Genomic DNA, 24,063 nt, shown 5'->3' on the forward strand with positions numbered 1-24,063 from the left:
AACCTCATTTTCCAGAGTATTATTTAAAGCTTTAAAAAGAAAACTTTCCCTAAAATTACGTCAAATAGTATATTCAAGTAGTATGGTTTTATGAATAATTGCGACAATTCAAAAAATCATATTATATTCTTATTTGTATCAGTTCGCCATGGAAAGCAATGCTATTTAACAATAAGTACACAAAAATTACGCGCTTAGTGTTGTCTTTATATGAATTGTATCTCAACGTTTCGGATGGTTGTGTATCTCCAAGCGTTCTCAAGGCAGTAGTCATTATTCAATCTCAAACCTCAGTTATTCCGGTGGATCACAATGAATGATTTTAGATTCATGATAAATATTCATGATATATATATATATATATATATATATATATATATATATATATATATATGATGACACTATATTCCGGGATATCATCCGTTCGCTCGTTGAACTCCGACTGGAATCCTGCATCCGACTGGAATCCTGCAAATCTTGCATCCGACTGGAATCCTGCAGACGTTTCGCCAAAATCTCACTTGGCATCTTCAATGCTCGCGCTCCGAAAACACTTCGAACACTGTTTTCGGAGCGCGAGCATTGAAGATGCCAAGTGAGATTTTGGCGAAACGTCTGCAGGATTCCAGTCGGATGCAAGATTTGCAGGATTCCAGTCGGATGCAGGATTCCAGTCGGAGTTCAACGAGCGAACGGATGATATCCCGGAATATAGTGTCATCACATTTTTCCATCCGTGAATCAATACGTGAGAATATATATATATATATATATATATATATATATATATATATATATATATATATATATATAAGTATTGGTAGCATCAAATTTTGGAGAAAAAAATAGAAAACAAATAATATTACGAAATAATGAAAAAAAAGTAAGGAAGCTTATTTATAAACTCTCGCTGTATGTATCGGTGGCGCAGACGATAACAACAAATTTATTAGTGTATGCGTTAACGCATCCGGCTCGCAGGACCAAATTGTGACTCACTCTGTTCCCCGTCGTCGATGTTTTTACCCAGCTCGTGCAAATTCGGAAGGCTGCCCATACTTCAGGAATGGCGAACGTATGTTTCATCACACAGGGCTTCGGTGGCGTTGGGGATTAGACACGGTTTTTTCCGTCGGGCATCGTACGGGCGTCTGAAAAAAAATGGGTGGTTTATTATTAATGGTCGTTTCCGATGAATATTCATAGCAATGTTCGGAGGGTGCGAGTCGGCGTAGCAAACAAAGCGGTGGATATTTTGATCGAGGGTCGAATGTTAATATGAAACGGATTCAGTTTATACATCAAGCTGGTTAAACATGGGTTGACGTCAATGGAGTCGCCGCCCAAAGGCATATTAACGATTAGGAGTGGGATTCAAATTTGAACGAAAAAATACGTACCCCCAAAAATCATTAAAAAATCGGAAATTTCAGATTTCTTTCGCATCTATTTAAAAAAAAATAGAAAAACACAGAATTTGTAAAAAAGCCACTATGAGCAGAATATTGATTTACTCTAGATGGCACCATTTTTGATATTTACGGTACCATTTGCTAAATGTTTGCGATTTTGCCGCTGCATTTTCTCAAATTCAGCAATTATTGCAATATTTTATTGATATTCCATAAAACTATAGTTGTTTTCTCTTAAAATTGCATGCTTTGTACGCGCAAAACGATTTAAAGAAAAAAATCTTCTGAATTTCGTTTTGCCAATTCACCCTGTTGACTTGTTCAGAGCTACGTCTTACCTAACTAACCAAAACTAGTTCTGTTAAATTTTCTATTATTAAAATTTATTATTAAATCTGTAAATAAGAAACATTTTTAAAATTGTTTTTCAAGGCGCATTTTTTCCTTCCACCCTAATTATGTTAATCAGTAAAATTTCCAGCCTAAGGAGTTTGTTTCAATGGTCAATTACTTTTCCGAAAATACATTGGTAAGATGGGTAAGAAATTATTACACTTTGGTGTGTCAAGTTGCCCTAAAAAAATCCAGTCAAAAAAAGAGTGTATAAATATCATTTTTTCTAACTTCAGATTCCATAAATGCACAGCAAAAATCGATTTATTTGGTATTGCTCGCAAACAACATAAATTTCAATTCATTTTTCCATACTTTTTAAAGAAATTTAAAAAAAAAACCCTCTCAATTCAGTAATGAACCTTACCGCTTTGAGAACGATGTGCAAATCTCGGAAAACTGTGATTCAAGGTTGGAACGAACTCAAAATTGGTATGTCAGGAATTGCTGGGTGTGTTTCTTCTCACCATACATTAGATATATAAAAGTTAATTAATAGTATTCTGCCTACGCGCGAGATTTATATGTTTTTTAGTTACTTTATAGTTTGGTCGTAATATTCGAGTCTGTAATTAAACGCGTCGTTTTCAAACAAGAGAGCGCTATAAACGTATACCGATTTTCCCGGTTTCGCTCTATTTTTTAAATTTAATTTACGCAGCCTCTCGCGTATATTAAATATTGCTCTTTTCGGCTTTAACTTTCGAAAACAATTCATTACAATTGGCTGTCGCTACGGGCTTTACTGAATTATTTTCAAAACAGGTTTTCTGATTTTAATTCTATTTTGCACTAAAAATTGACTTTGTGCATTTTAATATGTTTACAAAACTGAACATTTAACATATAGCGGGAAATGTCCAATAAAAAACTGCGTTGAATCGAGGTTATTATTAGACAGTAATTGTTATTTTTACCGTACAATCTTTTTAACGATATTTCTGCCACAAAGGCACTTAAAATTGTTATTTTTGATAGCCTCCAGTAAATAACATCATAAATAATGTGACTTGACAGCACTATACATTTTTGTTCGATATTTCTTTTATGAGAATCATTAAAAAGTGTGGAAATACCATTTCTTGGAACTTTTGAATAAAAACACTTTTAAAAGCTTGAGTTCGAAAAATACTAAATAATTCAGAAACTCACTCTATATGGTCGTAGAAGTTTAGTGCTTAGATATTTATATTGCGCTACTTCAATTTGTTAATTCATATTTTTACTGTAAATTATGTCACAAAGTTATCAGCTATCTGCCAATCAATACTTATATATAAGGTTGTTCGGAAAGTCATTTCGTTTTTTCCCGTCAGAGGACTTAATTACGTTTTTTCGAAACCAACTTCACATTTAAGCCGCATAACCATTATATGTCTTGAGAGCTGATCTTGCAAGGCTTGTGTGAAAAAGTTCTATTAATTCTACGCAGTAGTTTTTGGTTGGTGCCCTTTTAAATATGGAGAGCATATTTTACTTTTTTACTTCAGAAAAGGTAAAAATGCTGTCCAAGAGAGAAAAAAATTGACGGATGTGTATGGAGAAGGCGTGTTAACAGTACGCCAGTGCCAGAACTGGTTTGCAAAATTTCGATCCGGCAATTTTGATGTCGAAGATGCACCACGGTCTGGAAGGCCGGTCGAAGCTGACAAAGATGCGATAAAGGCATTAGTTGATGCAAATCGGCGAATAACCACACGAGAGATCGGTGAGAGATTAAATTTGTCGAATTCGACTGTTTATGGCCATTTGAAAGGCATGGGCTTAACCTCGAAGCTCGATGTGTGGCTGCCCCATGTCCTTACGGAGCGAAATTTGTGTCGTCGCGTTGACGTGTGTGATTCGCTCCTCAAACATCAAGAAAATGATCCATTTTTGAAGCGGATTATTACTGGGGACGAAAAATGGGTTGTATACAACAATGTTAAACGCAAGAGGTCATGGAGCAGAAAAGATGAACCGGCTCAAAGCGTGTCAAAAGCCAACATTCACCAAAAAAAGGTGATGCTCTCCGTTTGGTGGGATGTCAAAGGAATCGTTTTTTTTTGAGCTTTTGCGGGACAATACAACGATTAATTCAGAAGTCTATTGTCATCAACTGGACAAATTGAATGATTCACTTAAAGAGAAGAGGCCCGAATTAATCAACAGGAAGGGTGTAGTGTTCCACCAGGATAATGCGAGACCTCACACAAGTTTGGTCACTCGCCAAAAACTTTTACAGCTTGAATGGGACGTACTGCAACATCCACCATATTCTCCAGATCTGGCGCCTTCCGACTACTATTTGTTCCGGTCCCTGCAAAATTTTTTGGATGGCAAAACCTTTACCTCAAATGAAGATGTCAAAAACCACCTGAACCAGTTTTTTGCCAGCAAGGACCAAAACTTTTATGAGAGGGGAATTATGTTACTGCCAGAAAGATGGCAAAAGGTGTTGGACCAGAATGACCAATATATAATTTAATAAAATATATATTCATTATACGAAAACTGTCTTTCATGTTCCCCAAAAAAAAACGAAATGACTTTCCGAACAACCCAATAATAACACTGGTCTGAAAAAAAATAATTTTTTTTTCTCTCCTTCTTGTTTTCATGCATGAATTCATCTTATTTTATGCTCTAAACACGGAATCTGATATACAAATAAGTACCACACGTAGGTTTTTAATTTAATATTTATTTCATCAAAAAACAATATTATTAAAGTATAAATTATTGTAAGGAAATAAAAAAAAGGGGCGGCTTGAGTTTTACAGTAAAAAATCCTAAATTATATTAACAAAACCCGATTGAGATTGTAGACCTGAAATATTTTTATTTTCAGCCTCCTCATTAGCTGGTGGAACTGGAGGTGGAATGTCTTTACCACGAGGAATTGGTCTCTTTGCAGATAGGACGTTCGGATAAACAATCTTATCTCTATTATTTTTCGAGAATCCTCGTGTAGATGTCATGCCGAAATAACAATTATTCTCATGATTTTGAGGCTCACTCCAAATCATCGGCATTGAAAACGGCGTGGATTTGTGACTTTCTTCAAGCCAACCTCTCAACGTTCTTGAGCAGCTATTGCAGCATACTTTTGGCAACCAACTTTTATCTCGCTCATCGATAGAAAATCCAAAATATGGCTAATAAGCTGTTTTAACCAGATCGGTCATGACATGTCGCTGTGTTTTTAGTATGTATTCCCCACAAATGTAGAAAAGCAATCTGAGGAATTTTTACAAGTCCGTGGCATTTTGTAACCTAAAATCACATAAAATTAATTTTAAAACAACTTTCAAACTTATATTTTATATTTTTTGGCTCTACTTAAAAAAAATACTCAAACTACACATCAAATACTTAAATCCAATTTAGAGAACATGAACTTTATGCAAAACTTACCAAAATATTTGATATAAAAGGTAAACAATTGAACGACAAGTTTTCACTGAACTGTTGTAGCGTCACAATGAATACTGCGCATGCGCGTATTGACTACCATAAAGATCACCTTCGGCACTTCCCTTCTTTCTCTTACAACTCTCTGAAACTCATTTTGTATGTATATTTACTTTTTGTAACGTTGACGAATGAAAAAATTGAAAAAACAAACAAAATTTTGAAATATAAAAAAAAATCATATCGAGGATTTCATTGCCAACCAGTGTAATTTTAGGAACGGATGTAAACACACTAAAGTCGCATTTTCGACTACTGAGTTGAACGAATAAAAATGAGCATAATTTGGATTGAGTACACTCGAAATGAAAAAAAAAACAGAGCAGGTAGTCCATTCTGCGAGTATGTGCTTTTCCCACTTTTGCTGTGCAAAACGAATTCTTCATGTTCTCGGAGATAAAATGTAGAAAGCAGAGTTCATTTTGACCACGGCAGAGTTCTAGTGAATTCACAATCCGGAAACTAGTACAAACGAAGAACAACTATGTTTGATGTTAACTTTAAAGCAGCTTACGTTTACAAAATGAAAATTTATAGATATGTTAGTGGTCTGAGTTTTCAAACAGGAGAAGGGGAAGATATTGATTTTCACCAAACCCAGGAATTTAAAGTTACGACGAGAGTTGTCGATAAGTGAATGGAAAAAAAGTGTCGATGATGGATAACATTGTTTCAGAATCCTGCGCCTATAATAGACACATTAGATATGAACGATTGTTCTCACATTGAAATAACAAAAGCATCGTATTGATATTTTTTATTCATATAAATTGAAACCATAAACATACTCAGAGTTTAAGATTGGTATTATTCGCACAACCCAAGCTACCTTCAGTTCCAATTTTTTAGTGATCTAGGTTGATTGTCCATAGCCTAGGTGCCCAAATTGATTAGTGAGTGTCAGTGATAGTTCTAGATCCACTGCGTGACATTACATGGCAATAATTTCAAATGGAATGGAACATAATATTGCACTGACCATTTTAATGCCATAGTGCGAATTGTTTTATATATCTAATAATTTATTAACATACCAAACATCTTACGAATAAGGAAATCTTTTTACTTACATTTTTAATACAAAATAATTTTTGCCACATTTCATTTTATTTATTTTTTAAATATAATTAAATATAAATTAATAATATATAATAATAATAAACTGAAAAATATATATTTAAAACTTCATTAGTACCAAAAAATTTTTATTTCAACTTTAATTTTCTTTTACCAAAATAAATTAATTATATATAAAAACATTATATTCAACAGTTTAGTCACGAGCGGAGCGCAGCGGAGCGAGTGTCTAAAAAAACATACCAAACTTCTTACGAATAAGGAAATCTTTTTACTTACATTTTTAATACAAAATAATTTTTGCCACATTTCATTTTATTTATTTTTTAAATATAATTAAATATAAATTAATAATATATAATAATAATAAACTGAAAAATATATATTTAAAACTTCATTAGTACCAAAAAATTTTTATTTCAACTTTAATTTTCTTTTACCAAAACAAATTAAATATATATAAAAACATTATATTCAACAGTTTAGTCACGAGCGGAGCGCAGCGGAGCGAGTGTCTAAAAAAACATACCAAACTTCTTACGAATAAGGAAATCTTTTTACTTACATTTTTAATACAAAATAATTTTTGCCACATTTCATTTTATTTATTTTTTTTAAATATAATTAAATATAAATTAATAATGCATAATAATAATAAACTCAAAAATATGTATTTAAAACTACCTTAGTACCAAAAAATTTTTATTTCAATTTTAATTTTCTTTTACCAAAACAAATTAATTATATATAAAACATTATATTCAACAGTTTAGTCACGAGCGGAGCGCAGCGGAGCGAGTGTCTAAAAAAACATACCAAACATCTTACGAATAAGGAAATCTTTTTACTTACATTTTTAATACAAAATAATTTTTGCCACATTTAATTTTATTTATTTTTTTGAAATATAATTAAATATAAATTAATAATATATAATAATAATAAACTGAAAAATATATATTTAAAACTTCATTAGTACCAAAAAATTTTTATTTCAACTTTAATTTTCTTTTACCAAAACAAATTAATTATATATAAAAACATTATATTCAACACTTTAGTCACGAGCGGAGCGCAGCGGAGCGAGTGTCTAAAAAAACATACCAAACATCTTACGAATAAGGAAATCTTTTTACTTACATTTTTAATACAAAATAATTTTTGCCACATTTCATTTTATTTAGTTTTTTTAAATATAATTAAATATAAATTAATAATGCATAATAATAATAAACTCAAATATATGTATTTAAAACTACCTTAGTACCAAAAAATTTTTATTTCAATTTTAATTTTCTTTTACCAAAACAAATTATTATATTCAACATAAAAATCTTATATTCCACAATTTAGTCACGAGCGGAGCGCAGCGGAGCCAGTGTCTAAAAAAACATATAATTAAAATATATTTAATTAACGGATGTTTATATTTACATCTCATTTTCAGTTTTATTTAATTTTATTAAATATAAATTAATTAAATATAAAAATATTATTTCAAACACTTTAATCACGACCGGAGCGCAGTAGAGCGAGTATTTAAAAAAAATGATAAATTGATTGTTTATATAAAAATATAATTTCTTTGTGAAAACAATCTATTTACGAAAGTGTTCTCTCTATGAAGACGGTCCATATACGAAGGCGGTCCGTATACGAAGGCGGTCCGTATACAGAGGCGATCTGTATATGGAGGCGGTCTGTATACGGAGGCGGTCTGTATATGGAGGCGGTCTGTATATGGAGGCGGTACCTTAACCCGTGTAATTTTTTGTAGATTATTTTCTAAAGTTTGGTCGTCGAATTAGGATCAAAACGAAACCAACCCCGTGAAATTTATTCAAGTCACGTACATTTTCCAATAAACTGTAACGGCTTATTCAATATTTTCCCGCTACCCTTGCGCCTCGCTTAAATTATTGTAAAAACATTTCGTCCCGAATTAGAACTCTCTTTTATAAGTCATTCATAATGCAGCACTTTAGAGGTGGCGCATTTTTGCGAAAAGCTTTCGGTACACGTATTGCCGAGTATCTACCTTGGCTCGTATTTTTCAGGAGCGACTCCACACAAAAGGCCCAACTTTTATCGCGACAAAACTCGTTTGTCAATCGGTCGGGTGCGTAGGGCGGCCGGGAATGGGCGCTTCCCTAAAAGATTGATGATCGTTTTTGCTCATTGGTTTTTGCGTACCGAAATCAAAGTTAAAAAGTTTGACCCGTGCCGGTCTCGCAAAGAATGAGTTATAGGTTTTGGTTGACGCGTTGGAAGGATAGATAGAATTATTAAAAAAGTGCGACAATAATATTTTGTTTTTTCTATAATGTTTCTTACAGTTTGTAAGAAATGCTTAATGTACTTAGTGATTTGTTATAAATGCTACCCCCCAGTAACCTTTTCATTTTACATTTTATAAAAGAAGTTTAATTTAAAAGTTCTAGGGTTTACAAACGCGCAATTTAAAGTCAAATTTTTTTTATTATTTTTTTTTATTATAAACATATAGTTGTTTTTTTAAGAATAAGAATACAGATAAATATTTGTTAGAATCATACAATAAAACATTTTTTTTAACACTTTAAAACGTGAATACCGTGGAATGAAGCAGATGTTCCCCTGTTAGAAGAAGACATGGAAAACGATGCAGAATTTCAAGACCAAGTTGAGATGGTAGTCACCTAATGACAATTTAGAAGACGAACTACCTCAGCAACTAAAAAAAACGATCCATTAATCAAAAACAAATTGTTTTGAATGTTTACAATTTTATAAGAAAGTAAAAACAGCGATAAAAACATGTACTATAGAACGTAATAAATTGTTACTTTGTACTAATTCTTTATGTACGTGTTTCAAAAATTGCTCGGAGAAAAAAAAATGAAAACATACTTATATCTCGCTTGTTACTGTAGGTAGATAAATTCCTAGGACAGTCCTGGAAGGATTATGGGTTAGGGTCTGCTCGGCGGGCTGCGGTTTTGGTGTAATAAATTGTAGGTAAAGTTAATGACGGGTTCGGTTGTGGAAGCATAATTCTGGTGCAAGTATAACAGGGACTATATTAGAATTAGACATCCGTGACAATGTTCATGTCCCTAAGTAGATGGCCTGAGGATATCCACTTGCGCCAAAAAAAGTGAAAAACCGTAAAACGAAATTAAACCTAAAAACAACTGAGAAGGAAAATACTTAGTTTTTTTAGATTTGTGGTGTTTTGGAAGACATTTTATTGACAACGTTGTTGTGCACATCTACATCGTCGGCAACTCCTAAAAAAAAACTGAATGCCAAGTAGATGTTGCCTTTTTTAATGTAAATGTAATATAAATAGGAATATAATTTAATAAAATATATAATATGGCGATTGTTTATTTGACATTTTTTAAGGAGTAATTGCGTCAAAAAGTTAAGACAAAACTGACTTTTTTGTAACCTATATTATACGTTTTAGATTCTAAATTAATCTTTTATTTAAGCAAGCAGTGTTAGAGAAAATCCCCCAGAACAAAATTATATTTATAAATATATGGTATAGTTAGTATATTTTTTTCTTAAAATAGACGCAAGAATCAGCCCCCAAATATTAATTTTAGCAATCACCCTGCATAAAGTACAATTAGGTTAATTCAAGAAAACGTTTTTCCTAGTTTTTAAGGCTTGTTTTCATGGCGATAGCAGGTACCATCACGAGCAAAAAAAAAAAAACTGTCAAACTGAAAAGTCATATTTGTGCTAGTTTTTTTTTGCGCCCTATAGTACCTACTCTCATAAAAAATATCTTACCGATGAGAGTTTAATGAGTTTTGAATTTAATGAAATGAAATACATACCTACATCATCGTGGCGATTAGCATCTAAGATCACTTTCATGGGAGTACTATCAAGCCTCAACGTAAAAGGAGGACGTAGGGACTTTTTAAATCTGTTTTTTAAACATATAAGGTACCAGTCTCGTTCTTTTTATTTTTTTTTATAAAGTACAGACATATAAAACCTTTCTCAAAACAAAAATATTTTCAAATGCGGATAAGAAGGCAAACACATCACAAACATCAAAAGAATGTGAGAATTCAATAGCTGCATGGCTGAAAAAAGAGCTACTTTTGGTTAGGTTGTTCTATATTTTTGCTATATTATGTACCTACAATTTTTTTATATCTACAATAGTATATGAAATCTGTTTTATTAATGCTATCAATCGGCAGTCCTTCACTTTTACCATCAAAAGCAAAATTAAAGATTAAATATTAATAATAACTTGTGCATTTCAACTAGTTTGTTTTTAAACCAACTTTCAAATAAATCAGCGGTGGTGTCTTCATGGTAATCCAGAGAAGAATCTTTAATATTTTTCGCAGAGAGAGAAAGTCGAATTTACATTTTTGATTTTTTTAAATATCTACGTTGCTCCGAGAAGGTTGAAATTTTTATGGAAGGCGGAGGTTCAATACTATAAAGTCCCATCCACCCCGCTCCATTTAATCGTAATTAAATATTTTTCAAAAATTTGCAGTGTCCCACAAAAACCGTTTCCGACGGCAAACGCTACAACTTGGATAAGACTTAAGCATATAATGTAGACTTAAAATTCTCAAAATTATAAATAAGCGAGATATAAAACTTTAAAAATTAACCACCGATTTTCGGGCCGATTTTTCAGCCCAAAATGAGATTTTGAGGTTATTTCCCGCTATTCCATCGATGACTTCACCAACCATACCGAATAGTTCCATCACACGCGAGTACCAAATAGCGGGATAGAATTTTTGTAGTAGTACAAGCAATTTGACTACTGGACATTACCTTTCCAGTATTTTTCATAGGCTGTTGGACATAACCTAATAATTAAGTAAGGTTTACTGGTATATTTATGTAAGATCCTATATCCTCACAGTCGGATATACTAACGACGTCTCAACTAGTATAACTGGATATCCTTAGTATGTCCTAACCCACATCCTACGGACATATGTATCTCATATTCTGTGGACGTTCCAATTAGCAATAGTCCCGTCAGATATCCCGAGGACGTTTTGCGAACGTCCTTGTGCTATTTGGGATAATATGGAATACTGAATGTTGTGCTGAAGTGGCTTTTACTTGATGAAAATCCATTTAAAATAGTTAAATAAGAACGAACAAACTTTGTTCAGATTTTCACATAAATATATTTAAATGACAGCTGTTTCGGCAACAATGTGCGTTTATAAAAAAAGGCACGGTATTGTCGAAACGACCTTGGAAGCTTGATACGCGACTAATGAGCGTAATCATTAAAATTTCCGAAATAAATTTGCGAACCAATTAAAAACTTTAATCAAACTGGCGATAATAAACGACAACGGAAAAGTTTTTCTTTGGCGAGCACGCTGTCCAACTTTAATTTACTTTAATTGTTACGCAACCAAAACAACAAACGTCTGTTGCACGGGTTCCGAAACAAACGGAGTTCGCAAAATAGACGGCAAACGGGGAGCCAACGTTGCGGAAACTTCGGTGTCTGGGCCCGTCGCCGTCAAGGTGGCTCTGCTCCAATTCATTCCGTTCCATATCCTGTAAATCATTGTCAGACACGAACATCATAAACAGCGTTACGTTTACCAAGATTTGTCAGTGTTTACGGGAAAACATACGACAACATAACAACCATAAACATATTGAAAATTTCTTTATTTATTACATGACATTTTTTACAGTGTTACATAACTCTCTAAACAGTGGACATTCTACCCAGATAGCACACAATATCCCCAGTATATCCTGGTCAATGTCCCATTTAAGTCGCATGTCCTGGGACATGTGAGGGATATCAGGATATACGTTAGCATATATACTAAGGATATACTGTAAAATCCATCCACGATATACCACAGATATCCTCTAAATAGGTCGCCTGAGGATATCCCCTTGCGCCATAATGAGAACATTAGAATAGAAATAAGGAAAAAAAGTTTTAGCCTTTTGCATTTCTCTTAAATTTAATTCTGTTATGTACAAGAATCTATAGATGTCAAAACAAAATGAAACGTAAAATGTTAAATTTTGAACAACTGAGTACATCTACATCAACGTCCGTGTTGCAAAGTCCCAAAAAAAAAAAAGGGCCAAATATTCCTCCGCACCAAAATGCGCACCAAACAGTCACTTTTTGAGGATGCATTGCTTTTTGAACAATCTCTCTTGGATTTTCTAATCCCCAAATACGAGCATTGTGTTTGTTTACAAAGCCACCAACGTGAAAATGTGCCCCTGTTCTCGTATCCGTTCCGGCAAACACGCGGCGCTGTTGATGATCTCGAGGTTTCAACTTCTGAGTTATTTGGACTTTATATGTGTGTAGATGCATGTCTTTTGTTCAAATTCGCTGTGTGGTTGAATACGTAAGGCCCACTTGCTGCGATCGATAACGAATCGATGTGTTTGGATCTTCGGCTGCACTTTCGCGAACAATGGCAATATTTTGATCCGATCGACTGCACGAGCACGTTGAGGGACTTTGAGGTTAGTTACATAATTTAAATATTAGAAGTACTATAAACTTTACAATGCCTCAACATCGGATAACGCATATAAAAAATATTGTTACATTGGGTTTGAGCTAAAAACAACATTTTCGTAGTGTAAAAATGTTTATGGCTTTTATAGGATTTTTTTAATATATAGGTACAGCGTAATATCTAAAGTTAAATGTCAACCTCGGGTTTAGTAGAACAACTTGTATATGCTAGACTGCGTACGGAGTTATCGTGATAAATTTATTGTAATATACTCCTCTTGATGATACATTACACATTATTATTATTATTATTATTATTATTATTATTATTATTATTATTATTATTATACGAGTACATCTCAGCTCTCACTGGCCTGTTTTCACCCGACGCTTTGCTGCGGGATCTCTGAACAGGCGAGAAAACAGTTCAATTCCTCCCACCCAATTCAGAAACTTACGAACAATGTGGCATGTCTGTAGTATGACAGCCTTCTGTCCGTATTCCATGATGTTCGGTGGAAGTCCGATGTCTTTTAAATTTTTGGAGACAATTCCCTCCGTCGAAATTACAAATGGGGTAGATAAACACTTCATTGAGCTGCCAAATATTTTTCAGTTCCACCGCCAAATTTTCGTATTTTTGTATTTTTTCTGTTTCAGTTTTACTGATATTGTGGGAGAGTGGAACAGCGATATCAATTATGAGGGCATTTTTCTTTTCTTTGTGTATAACAACGATATCGGGTATATTGTCGTTCACTGTTCTATCCGTTGTAATAGGTCTATCCCAGTACAGTACAGCTCTGCCATGTTCGAGTACAGCCGAGGGCTGGTATTTATAATACGGTTGGTATGTTTCTAGAAGGCCATACATTAAGGCTAGTTGGAGGTGGATTATTTTAGCAAGTTGGTTATAACGGTTCAAATATGCGCTCTGCGTGAGAACAGGGCACCCGGCAATAATATGTTCGATGGATTCTCCAACTGAACCACATTTTCTGCAGTTGTCCTCCACGTTGAGATTGAGGCAGTGTTTTTCATAATTGCGGGTTCTCATGACTCTGTCTTGAATAGCCATAATAAAGCCTTCAGTCTCGGGATATAGATATCCAGCGTTCAACCAAGCCAGCGAGGCGACCTTATCAATGTGATCTGCATCCAGACTTCTAGGGAATTTTCCATGTGGAGTTTGTTGTCTCCACAAAGTTTGGTTTTCCTGTCTCGTGTTCAGATCAAACGTGATTTCTCGGTGCTGCAAATTAAGTGGCGTGAACCCTTTGTCCTCCTCGGCGATCAAATGTATTAAGCGGTCCTGCGAGTCTAGAAGTCGCATAGAATATAGATGGTCACTAGACCTCTGCTTCCGCTTTTTCTGGGAAGATAAAGCCCTTTTACCGATGAATTTGTGTGCAAGCATCGGAATTTTCTCATTATTATTATTATTATTATTATTATTATTATTATTATTATTATTATTATTATTATTATTATTATTACAAAATAATTACAAATAAAAAATAAAATAATCAAACATTTTTCTATCTATCTATTCCATTTTTATCTATTTCTATCACATAAACAACTTCACGAATTAAACAGATTGCCCTTTCTCAACTTGTCCCCAAATTTCATTTCAATCATCTCCATAAGCAGGCTCAAAAATGTTAATTTATCTGCCAATAATCCGTAACAGGGATTTTTGCTTTGGCAATATTTTCCACATCGGCGTACGGGGCAGACGAACGGAATATATTTTGCGCCGTTTCAAGCAACGAAGCAACAAAACAAAAGAATAATTTTACGAACAACTCCCGGAGCTTTGATCTCGGTTCACCGGAAGGTTGTTTTTGACACAACCTTGAAACAAAATATGGATTCGTCAGCCTCCTGAGAATTCGGGTCTACCTCTCCGCGGATTAAACGACAGAAGATAGATAGATAGATATTTATTTCCCTGTTCGATACTACATTTAACACATATATGGGTATATTAAGCACGTCATGTCACATTAAAATAGAGTGTTCATCTACCGAGATACGGTATCCATTGATGTTTTAAAGCTGATGTACTATGGGCTGTTCCAATCAGGTTACGGTAGAAGAAACTTAGTAGGCTCCACGTTTTCTAGAGAACGTCCCTCTAATCGGAGAAGAATACTGGAATCAACGCGAGTATTTTTTGTGACCATTTTCATAGCTATTCATCTAGATTTATTTAATATTAGTCCCTTATCGCGACACCATACATTCACCCTCGTGACGATTGGTTCTGCGGCCCCTTTTAGATTAGCTCTGCTTTTATCTGTGACTAAAATGCTTGTTTCATCTGCATACAGTACAAATAATGCATCTGTGCATCTGAAGAAGATCGTTAATAAAACAATTAAAGAGGAGCGGTGATAGGCAGAATCCTTGCGGGATCACAGGGTCGATCACAACCTACTGTACTCTCTCGGAGAGGTAAAATTTAACCCATGAGTTTGCTGTACCTCTAACGTGTAAAATGGGAGTTAACTACCCCAAAATAGAAAAAAGTAGCAATGGAATCACACAGATTACGCACTTGTATATTTCATTACCTTCAAGAAATTAAATGATATAGATTAGGCAACCGATCCATGATTTACCTTAATGAAACGTGGTTCGATACACACGACACTGTGTCCAAAGGATGGGTTGATTCCATTCAAAACTCTCAGACGAAAGCACATTCAAATAAAGGAAAAGGTATCACCATAAACACCCTGGGTCAGAAGACGGTTTTGTCCCAAACTGCTTGCTGTTGTCTGCAAATAATATTAAGGATTCTAGCCCGGATTATAGTGAGGATACAAGTGCCGAACTTTTTGAAAATTGCATTCAAAAGAATTTTTAAAAAATGTTCAAAATAACGGTCTTATTGTCATTGACTGCTATAAAAAACGTCAGCCTCATCAAGTTCAAAAAATGAAATCGAGGAATATTTGTTAAAAAATCATATTTATTTTGAATTCAGTTACAAAAAAACGCAACTTTTCCTAAATTCATATGCAATTAAAAAACAGTATGTATGCGATAATTTGGCTGAACAGGCTAGGCATACTGTGTTACTATCTTCTTTGTGGAACCAAGTCAGATTACTCCTATTTTAAGTCCCAGTGATAAAAAATGTAATTATTAACATACCAATTGAGGACTCTTACATTTCTATGCAAAACCTAATAAATCCTATTATAATTAATCTCAATGACCACTCTGATATTGAAACAGAATTAGATGTAGACATTTAGAATAAAATTTATTGTATATATTTAATGTCATTGTTCCTTCTTAATGTAATTTAATAAGATTATACCTGAATAAATAAACAAATCAATTGCATTATTACCAAAACTTTAATACCTACCGTACCCTTCCATAATTGTAATAGTAATAATTTGGTTTTTGTTAGTTTTCGTTAGTTTCAAATAAAAAGGTAAGAGAATGACAATAATCCCCATAACAAGCTGTTTTACCTGTTGTAAAATTCGCCTCACTTTTGCCAGTTTTGATCCAGTTTGGGGCACAATTTGTGAACTCTCAAATGCGCCGTAAAAATATGAAATTCATTAAAACAAGTGATAAAAAGGATAAATTTTTCACATCGCAGTCAATTGAAAAGCATTTAAAAGCAACGTTGATAAATTGTCGCTGTACGGATTAATAAGAAATAAAAAGTGAATGCTAGTGCAAATAAGATTGTGTCGAATTTCAAATCATTTTTAAATTTCGACGAAGCCTCCAACTTAACTTTAGTAGTGTAGAGGTAAAACCTTTTGAGGAGCTCTTAAGAAAACTCATTGTAGCTGGTTAATTATGTTCTGAGGGAGGCGAAGAATCCCCGAAAAAATGCATATTTAAAAAAAACAAAATTATGTTTCTATCGTCTAAAAGACACCATGTGGTTAATGACAGGTTTTGGGGTGTCATTCAGAAACTCTTGTGCGCAAGTTTGGCTAAAGTTTGAGAAACTGAAGTCATGATTCCAGTTAGAGGGAGCAAAAAGAACTAGAGGCTCACAGGAGTTTTTAGTGACAAAACAATTTGTTAGTTATTTAAATACATACATAAATTTTAGAGCAAAAAGACGCAACAACAACATTTAAAAGAAAGACATGCACCAATATCGAAAACATCATTTTGACATTTTTTAACCTACTACACCAAAATATTGAAAAGTTAATAAAAACAATTTTTTGTGATTTGAACAATGTGGAATCATATTGTGTCGTATATCGTTGCATGAAAAAATGAAAAAATGACGTTGATGATGATTTCGCCCCAAACGAAACGTAGAGCTCAAAAAATCGAGAATGCGACCTTAATTTTTTTTAGATCTCCTTAAATAACAATAAATAAAAACGAAATCTGAAGAATTTTTAATTTTTTTTTTGAACAGCATGTTATTAACCTTTACACTGTATAAAACACCGTCATTTCGATTGCAAACAAAAATGTAATAATGTCCTTCCGCTCTACCACCATTAGATCAAGAAAGGCGTTTAAAAAGCAAGCTATATTAACTTATAAGTTTGTAATACGTATCAAGTCAAATCAAAATCTCTTTTTTTAGTTAGTGCACTTTATAACTCCTAAAACTTAAAGTTTACAGCAAAATGTATGTAGTTTACATTTTATAGGGGAGGGTGAGGCAAGGCGACCCCCTAAGGCAAGCCCACCTCAAAAATTAACTAATTTTTTTTTCGTTATTACAATTATAAATTCTGGTTATTTGTACATTTTTAGCCCTTTGCGTAATACCAGGGGTAAAATGGACCGTTCAATGATAATTAATTTATTGAAAGCTTGTTTTTTGGATAATTCTATAAATTTAGCCTAAAGCCAGGGCTTTCGAAAATCTTTTAAATGCCAAAAACAAATTTTTGAATAGATAAAAAAATAGTTACTAATCAATAACGTTCTTTTTTTTTACCAAATACTATGTAATGACTAAATATAAATATTATATATAACATTATAAATAAGGCACGATGACCAGAAGCTTCGCCAAAATTTGGGTAAATTTAGTTAAAGTTAGTCGAAAATAAATCAATTTGATGGTTAAACGCCACAAAAAATAATAAAAACCTTAAGTGAGCCGCCTTGCCCCACCCTCTCCTACGCCAATGTTATGTTTTACCAGAAAAAGGTTAGAAAGGTAAGAATATCAAAATTTGATTTAATTTATATTATTTTTTTAATTTAAATCCTTGCTTAAATGTCAATTTTCAGTCCATTCAGCACGTCACTCGGTTACAGATTGTAATTTAGGTAAAGGATCAAACACGTCAGAAATGAGAATATTTGATCAAAGTCTGTGTTCTAATTTTCTTCACCGGATTCACACCAGTATTTGGTGACGGTGGCGACGTCATTTACCTCCGTCCAAAATAAATACGTCAAAAAAAAATAGGCCGGCTGCCGCTCTACGCATTATTAATCAACGATTTTAATCAGCGGATCATAATCGCTCGAACGTTTTGCTATGGTAAGTCAATTAGCACGCGCTGACCTTGAAACTCGGAAATCGAAAGTCAATGTCAATGTTTTTTACGTAAGACCCGCCCGCCAGGCTTGATTTGGTTCGTTCGCGAAAAAAAGACGGACGTGCCAAAATAATCGATTTTAATTGATTTTGATTGATGACCTGTGGCGTTGTAATGATCGGAAAATTTCAAAAAAGTGTCAATTGCTTTCTTGTTGCGGAGACGGTAAATTAAAAAAAAATGTTTCAGTGAACACATCAAAAATCTCCTGTATTAAATAGCAAATTCATATTTGCATTGCTAGAAAAATGACGGAAATCAGCTAACCAGAATCAGTGTGAACTTTGAACTAAATCTAAAAATCTAAATCTATTATATTATTTGAAAATATTATATAAATACTATTTTGAAAAATGAGTTACTTTTGGATTGTAATTTTGGGATAAAATTACTTTGATATTATGCAGGTTCTCACAAAAGTGATGAAAGTATCGAAGTTGTATTGTTTAAACGGCACTTCAAGATAAGTGTGACCTAGTAAGGCTCACGATAACTTAGCGTTAAGGTTTCTTAAATAATTTGTAATAATGTATTATTTAATTACCCATCAATTGGTATTAAATAACTAACTCTTGCTAAAAAAAACATGGTAAAATTTTTTTGCGGCCATTGGTTTATTCCAAATAAAAGTTTAATTGTATCTAGCTGCCTATGATATTTAGAAATATCAGATATTTTATTCAAGATGTCAATTTGTGAATATGTAATATGTGTATGCTTTAAAATGTGTTATTAAGAATAACAAGTTTTCACATGTTTAAAATTAACCAGAACAAATTTTGATGATATTTTCGAAGAACAAAAATCATATAAATAATTTTCTTCATTTGCACTAAACACCACGAGATTAACAATCCAAATTTGCTGAAAATTTGCCTCACATAACCTAAATACATCTTAAGTATTGATGAAATTTAAGGTAGGTTGGCTAGCATTTAGAAAATATTTTAATTTTTAAGATTACACTTAAGATAAAAATCTACTGATTTTGACGTCAGAACTCAAAAATGCTATGCAATACAAATTTGATACTTTCGGAAAGCCAGTATAATACAAAATCAATTTTAATATATAATAAATATATTCCATAACGATAATAGATATCTCGCAAAACTAAAACTATTTGAACACCTTGAAATAATGGCGTGAAAACCAGACATAAAAATAAAATTGACAAATTTGAACTTGAAGACAAAAACATAGTAGTAGTAGTAGCTGGTTGGTTAAAACACAGATTTTTTTTAGAAACTTTTCGCCAATGGCATAGTGGTTCATTTTATGTGGACCCCCCACCCCCCACCTTCAGCCTGTTCTACGCCATGTCTTTTTTGTTGTTCGACAAATCAATTTATCTCTTAATCAATTTTTGCGCTTTTTTTTTATTCATAACGAAAAACTCTATTATTTTAACCAAAAACCAACCTAACCAAAAATCTGTTGGGTATTACATTAAAATATTTTACTGTTCCCATCAATTAAAAAAACTTTGAAGTTAATCAACCTAATAATCTGCTTCCATTAATTTTAGATGTTATTAATTTGAAACCAACTGAACCAATAGTCTGATTATGCAATTTAGGTGCTAAATAGATGACCCCGTCATTTCATTTAACACGCTGGATCCACATACATACCAAAGCTGCTTACGTGGACCACTACGATTACATAAATCTACGTTGAAAGAGATTTAATCACGTGAAAAATGCAATCACTCGACAAGATATCGTCCGAGCTCCTCTAAAATTTCACTTAACCGTTTCCCGAGAAGCGTAAGACTTTGGCGCATCCATTCGACGGGAAAATTCCCGGAAAACTGCACCCCCCCTAATGTTCGCGTATTCCCGGAATTCCGCGTCGATACGGGCAAATGGACGCTTTACACGGAACCCAGGACAAATCTGCCAAACTTCCGAAATGTACGACGACATTCGATCGTAGCGAAATTTTATTCGGAGCTTCGCAGAATCGTTTTCAAACGGACCGGCGCTATTTATCTCCCAGCTCCCGGATAAAACATCGAGATGCCTTTTCTACTGTCAGCGAAAGCTTAGTGCTTTTTTCCTACGCAATCGTTAACGCTTACGTCACATTGAAACACGCAGACGTTGATATTTTGAAAAGGAATTACCGGATTGGGACGCGGATGGGCTTTAAACTACGTGTCGAACGTTGCAGGATTTGCGCCCCCGCACGAGACGCGCGGGTTTGAGTAAATTCTGAAAGTCTGTTTCAGATTTATTCGTTGAGATCTTGGTGGCAACTCGCAATTTTAGAATTCATCAAGAGCTTTGGCGGAAAAAAGGTATAATTAAAATTGGAAACGGTTGCGTTAGTTCCATATGTTTCTATGTGCTTATCGTGATGTTTTACTGACATTGCATAGACAAATAGTTGATATCGTGACTGATGCTGCAATAATTCTCCATGCTATCCTCTACTCTCTGCCTCTACCTCTCGTTCTTTTGCAGTCCACTTTTCCTTGGATCACAATATTCTCTCTAAAATTCCGGATCATCATAACTAACGAATGAATAAATCCAATTCAATAAATGGCTCGGTAGGTAGTTTTTAACGTTTGCAAGGACTGAGGCGGTGGAGGGTCCTAAATGCAGGACCCTTTAGTCCAGTCCCCAGGACTAACGACTACGAACGCTGGTAAGAATCGTAAAAGGATACTGCCATCTGAGAAGGCACCGCCATGTGGAGAAGAAAACTCCAACCAATCTCCTAACTAGATAACAGCAAATTTAGAGTACTAGGAGCACAATTCACCGAGCCTAGACAACTATCCAGACTCCCGATCATAGAAGTACGACTGTACTACCTCGAGAGACTCTTCTAGGAGACGGAACAGGAATATGCATTGAATTCAATTTAATTTTCATGCATTTGGTATCGGTTTGTCAGTTTTATAAAATCAAATTCGAAATATTCTCTCTGGCGCATTTTTGAGCAAAAAGAGTATTACTCGTTCCTATGTTATGTTATTATATAATAAAAATGTTTAAATAAATAGGAAACATGACTGGCTATGTTTTAAAAATATATTTTTTGAGATGAATCAACATTTATGTTAAACGGCTAAGATGAATTTCGAATTAGATAAGTTTATGAAATATTTTTTAAATGTCAAGGCATAATAATTTGATATTTAGCACGCATAACTTGATTGGCACTTGAAAAATACTGCTTTAAAATATCAAAATTTGAATTACGGGTAAATTTAAATACATAGCAGTAAGTAGGAGGAACAAAAAGCTAATCATTATTTTATTTCCCTTCTCGGGAGCGGCTGTGAGATACGTTCGCTTGTATAGAGAATTATTTCGTGTTAGCGTAAGTTTACTGAAATAAATGTTTGGTAATTATCTTTTTTTATGGTTTTGTTATCTTAAGCGTTCCTGAAGAAATAAATGTATAGCAAACAGGATGAAATTCCTACTGAAAATATACGTAAAAAGGACTATGAGGTTATCAAAAGAGGGAAATACTGATCTACGGCAAATATTTGTAATGTTGGGGATATAGTCATTTTTCTAAAATGCGTTCCCGATTTCATTTGGTATTATTCTCTGTACTTTTTTCCTTTTACATCTTTTCTTATTCTATTCTTTATCTTTTGTGTTTTCGATATATTGCCTCGAATTGCGCATATTATAGGTTAAGTATGGCTTAAATTTAATTACTGCCAAAAATTTCCTATAAAAAAAGTATTAAAATATTGGAAATGACTTAATGTAATATATTTAATATACTACGCAATCGGGCTATAAAGCTGAACATATCTGGATAGCGCTACTCCTTAAGTTAGTTAATTTGATACATACAACTGAAGCTTTTAAGCTACCCTTTTCATATGGCAATGAGAAGGCATATAGTAGAAACATTATGGAAAATTATGTTATTTGCGTATGATATACTATTAAAATATATAAAACAAGTGTAATCATAGAGGATACTTCCTCCATACCTTTTTGAAAAACATAGTTAACTAGTATTTTACACTAGTATATTATGCCACTTCGTTATTGTGTTAAATGAACGAATGTCTGAAACAGTTTACTTACGAATTGCATTTTTTTTCTACTAGTTCACGTTTTTTCAAAACGGCCCTAATACATTCAGTGAGTAACGTGTGACGTGACCACTAGAAGTGATGAACGTAAACAAAACCATCAGAGTTTTAAATCGAGCGAAAACATCCGATCGATCCAAGTACCGGAAATGCCCGAAATGGCTCACGGCGGTCTTTAATAAAACTGATTTCTAAAAGGGACATTTTACGCACATATTTTGGAATAGAAAATAGAAAAAAAACTATAAGCCTGTAGTTTTGTGCTGTTCCGATTGACTACGTATAGACTTTACCTTGTCATTTTTACGTGTCCGTTATAACCTCGGCAAACATTTACGCAAAACATTTATCAACACTCGGTATCTAGGGTAGAAATGCGAACAACGGCGTGGAATACAAAAAGAGGAAAAAACCTCGAGCTGGTGTTTTCGACTCCACCCACGAATCGACTCGGAAGCCGTAAATAACATGCAATTTTTATTTGTAATTTATCCCGCTAGCCAAGAGGAAACTGAATTCGAACCCACAGACCGACTCGAGAAAAGGCGGAAATGAAACGTATTCTAGTTTTTGTTCTTTAGTTTTGACCTTTATTGCGTTAAATTTTGCAGCAGTATGTTACTATTTGTCCTTTCAACACTTCCATATGTCACACTTCCAATTTTAAGAGATGTATGTATGTATATGTTAATGCTAAAGTACTGTAGTCCATATATTTGCCGACGATACACAAATGTATTATTGTTTTGATGATGATGATCTCTTAGAGGTACAACAAAAACTCTATAAAAGCCATAATCCGAAATTAAATCCGACAAAATCTATATTATTACTATTAATAAAAATAATATAAATAAGATCAAAATTTTATTTAAATATTTTAATTGATGGCACGGTGCTTAACTTCGTTAATCATGCTAAGAACTTGGGTATTTGTTTAGATAGCGAGCTGGAATTTAAGGAACATTTAAAAAGTATATTTCAAAGAGTGTATACTTCATAAAAAATATTATACAGTAATAGACAAATTTTAGGTCAAAATTAAAGCAAAAAGTCGTGCGAGTCTCTTGTCTTATCCAATTTTAGTTATTGTAATTTTGTATATGATTTTTATATAGGGAATGAAAGTGAGGGTAGAATTCAAAAAATTCAAATCCAATGTGTGCGCTTTGTGTATGGCTTAAGAAAATATGATCATATTTCTAATTTTTATAAATAGATTGAAACTAAAAGTTCAGATTTTCACGAAATTATATATTTTTACATTACAATTGTTTCGACAACTCCGTATCTTTATCAAATGTAATATTTACAAACTATCCATCTATATATATATATATATATATATATATATATATATATATATATATATATATATATATATATATATATATATATATATATATATATATATATATATATATATATATATATATATATATATATATATATATATATATATATATATATATATATATTCTCACGAATTGATTCAAGGATGGAAAAATGTGATGACACTATATTCCGGGATATCATCCGTTCGCTCGTTGAACTCCGACTGGAATCCTGCAAATCTTGCATCCGACTGGAATC

At 33.2% G+C, this 24,063-nt stretch overlaps 1 protein-coding gene across 1 annotated transcript in view; it reads right to left on the bottom strand.

The window, feature by feature from the left end:
* Positions 1-24,063, bottom strand: part of LOC132706057 (uncharacterized) — a 48,695-nt gene that overhangs the window by 15,119 nt on the left and 9,513 nt on the right. The window contains exon 2 of the mRNA XM_060677129.1: positions 1,000-1,151. Coding sequence (XP_060533112.1) covers positions 1,000-1,057 — 58 coding nt within the window. The 5' untranslated portion in view covers positions 1,058-1,151. The remainder of the gene's footprint in view (positions 1-999; positions 1,152-24,063) is intronic.

The sequence above is a fragment of the Cylas formicarius genome, unplaced genomic scaffold, assembly GCF_029955315.1.
Source record: "Cylas formicarius isolate icCylForm1 unplaced genomic scaffold, icCylForm1.1 PGA_scaffold_8__14_contigs__length_24414737, whole genome shotgun sequence".
NCBI classification, from domain to species: Eukaryota; Metazoa; Arthropoda; class Insecta; order Coleoptera; family Brentidae; genus Cylas; species Cylas formicarius.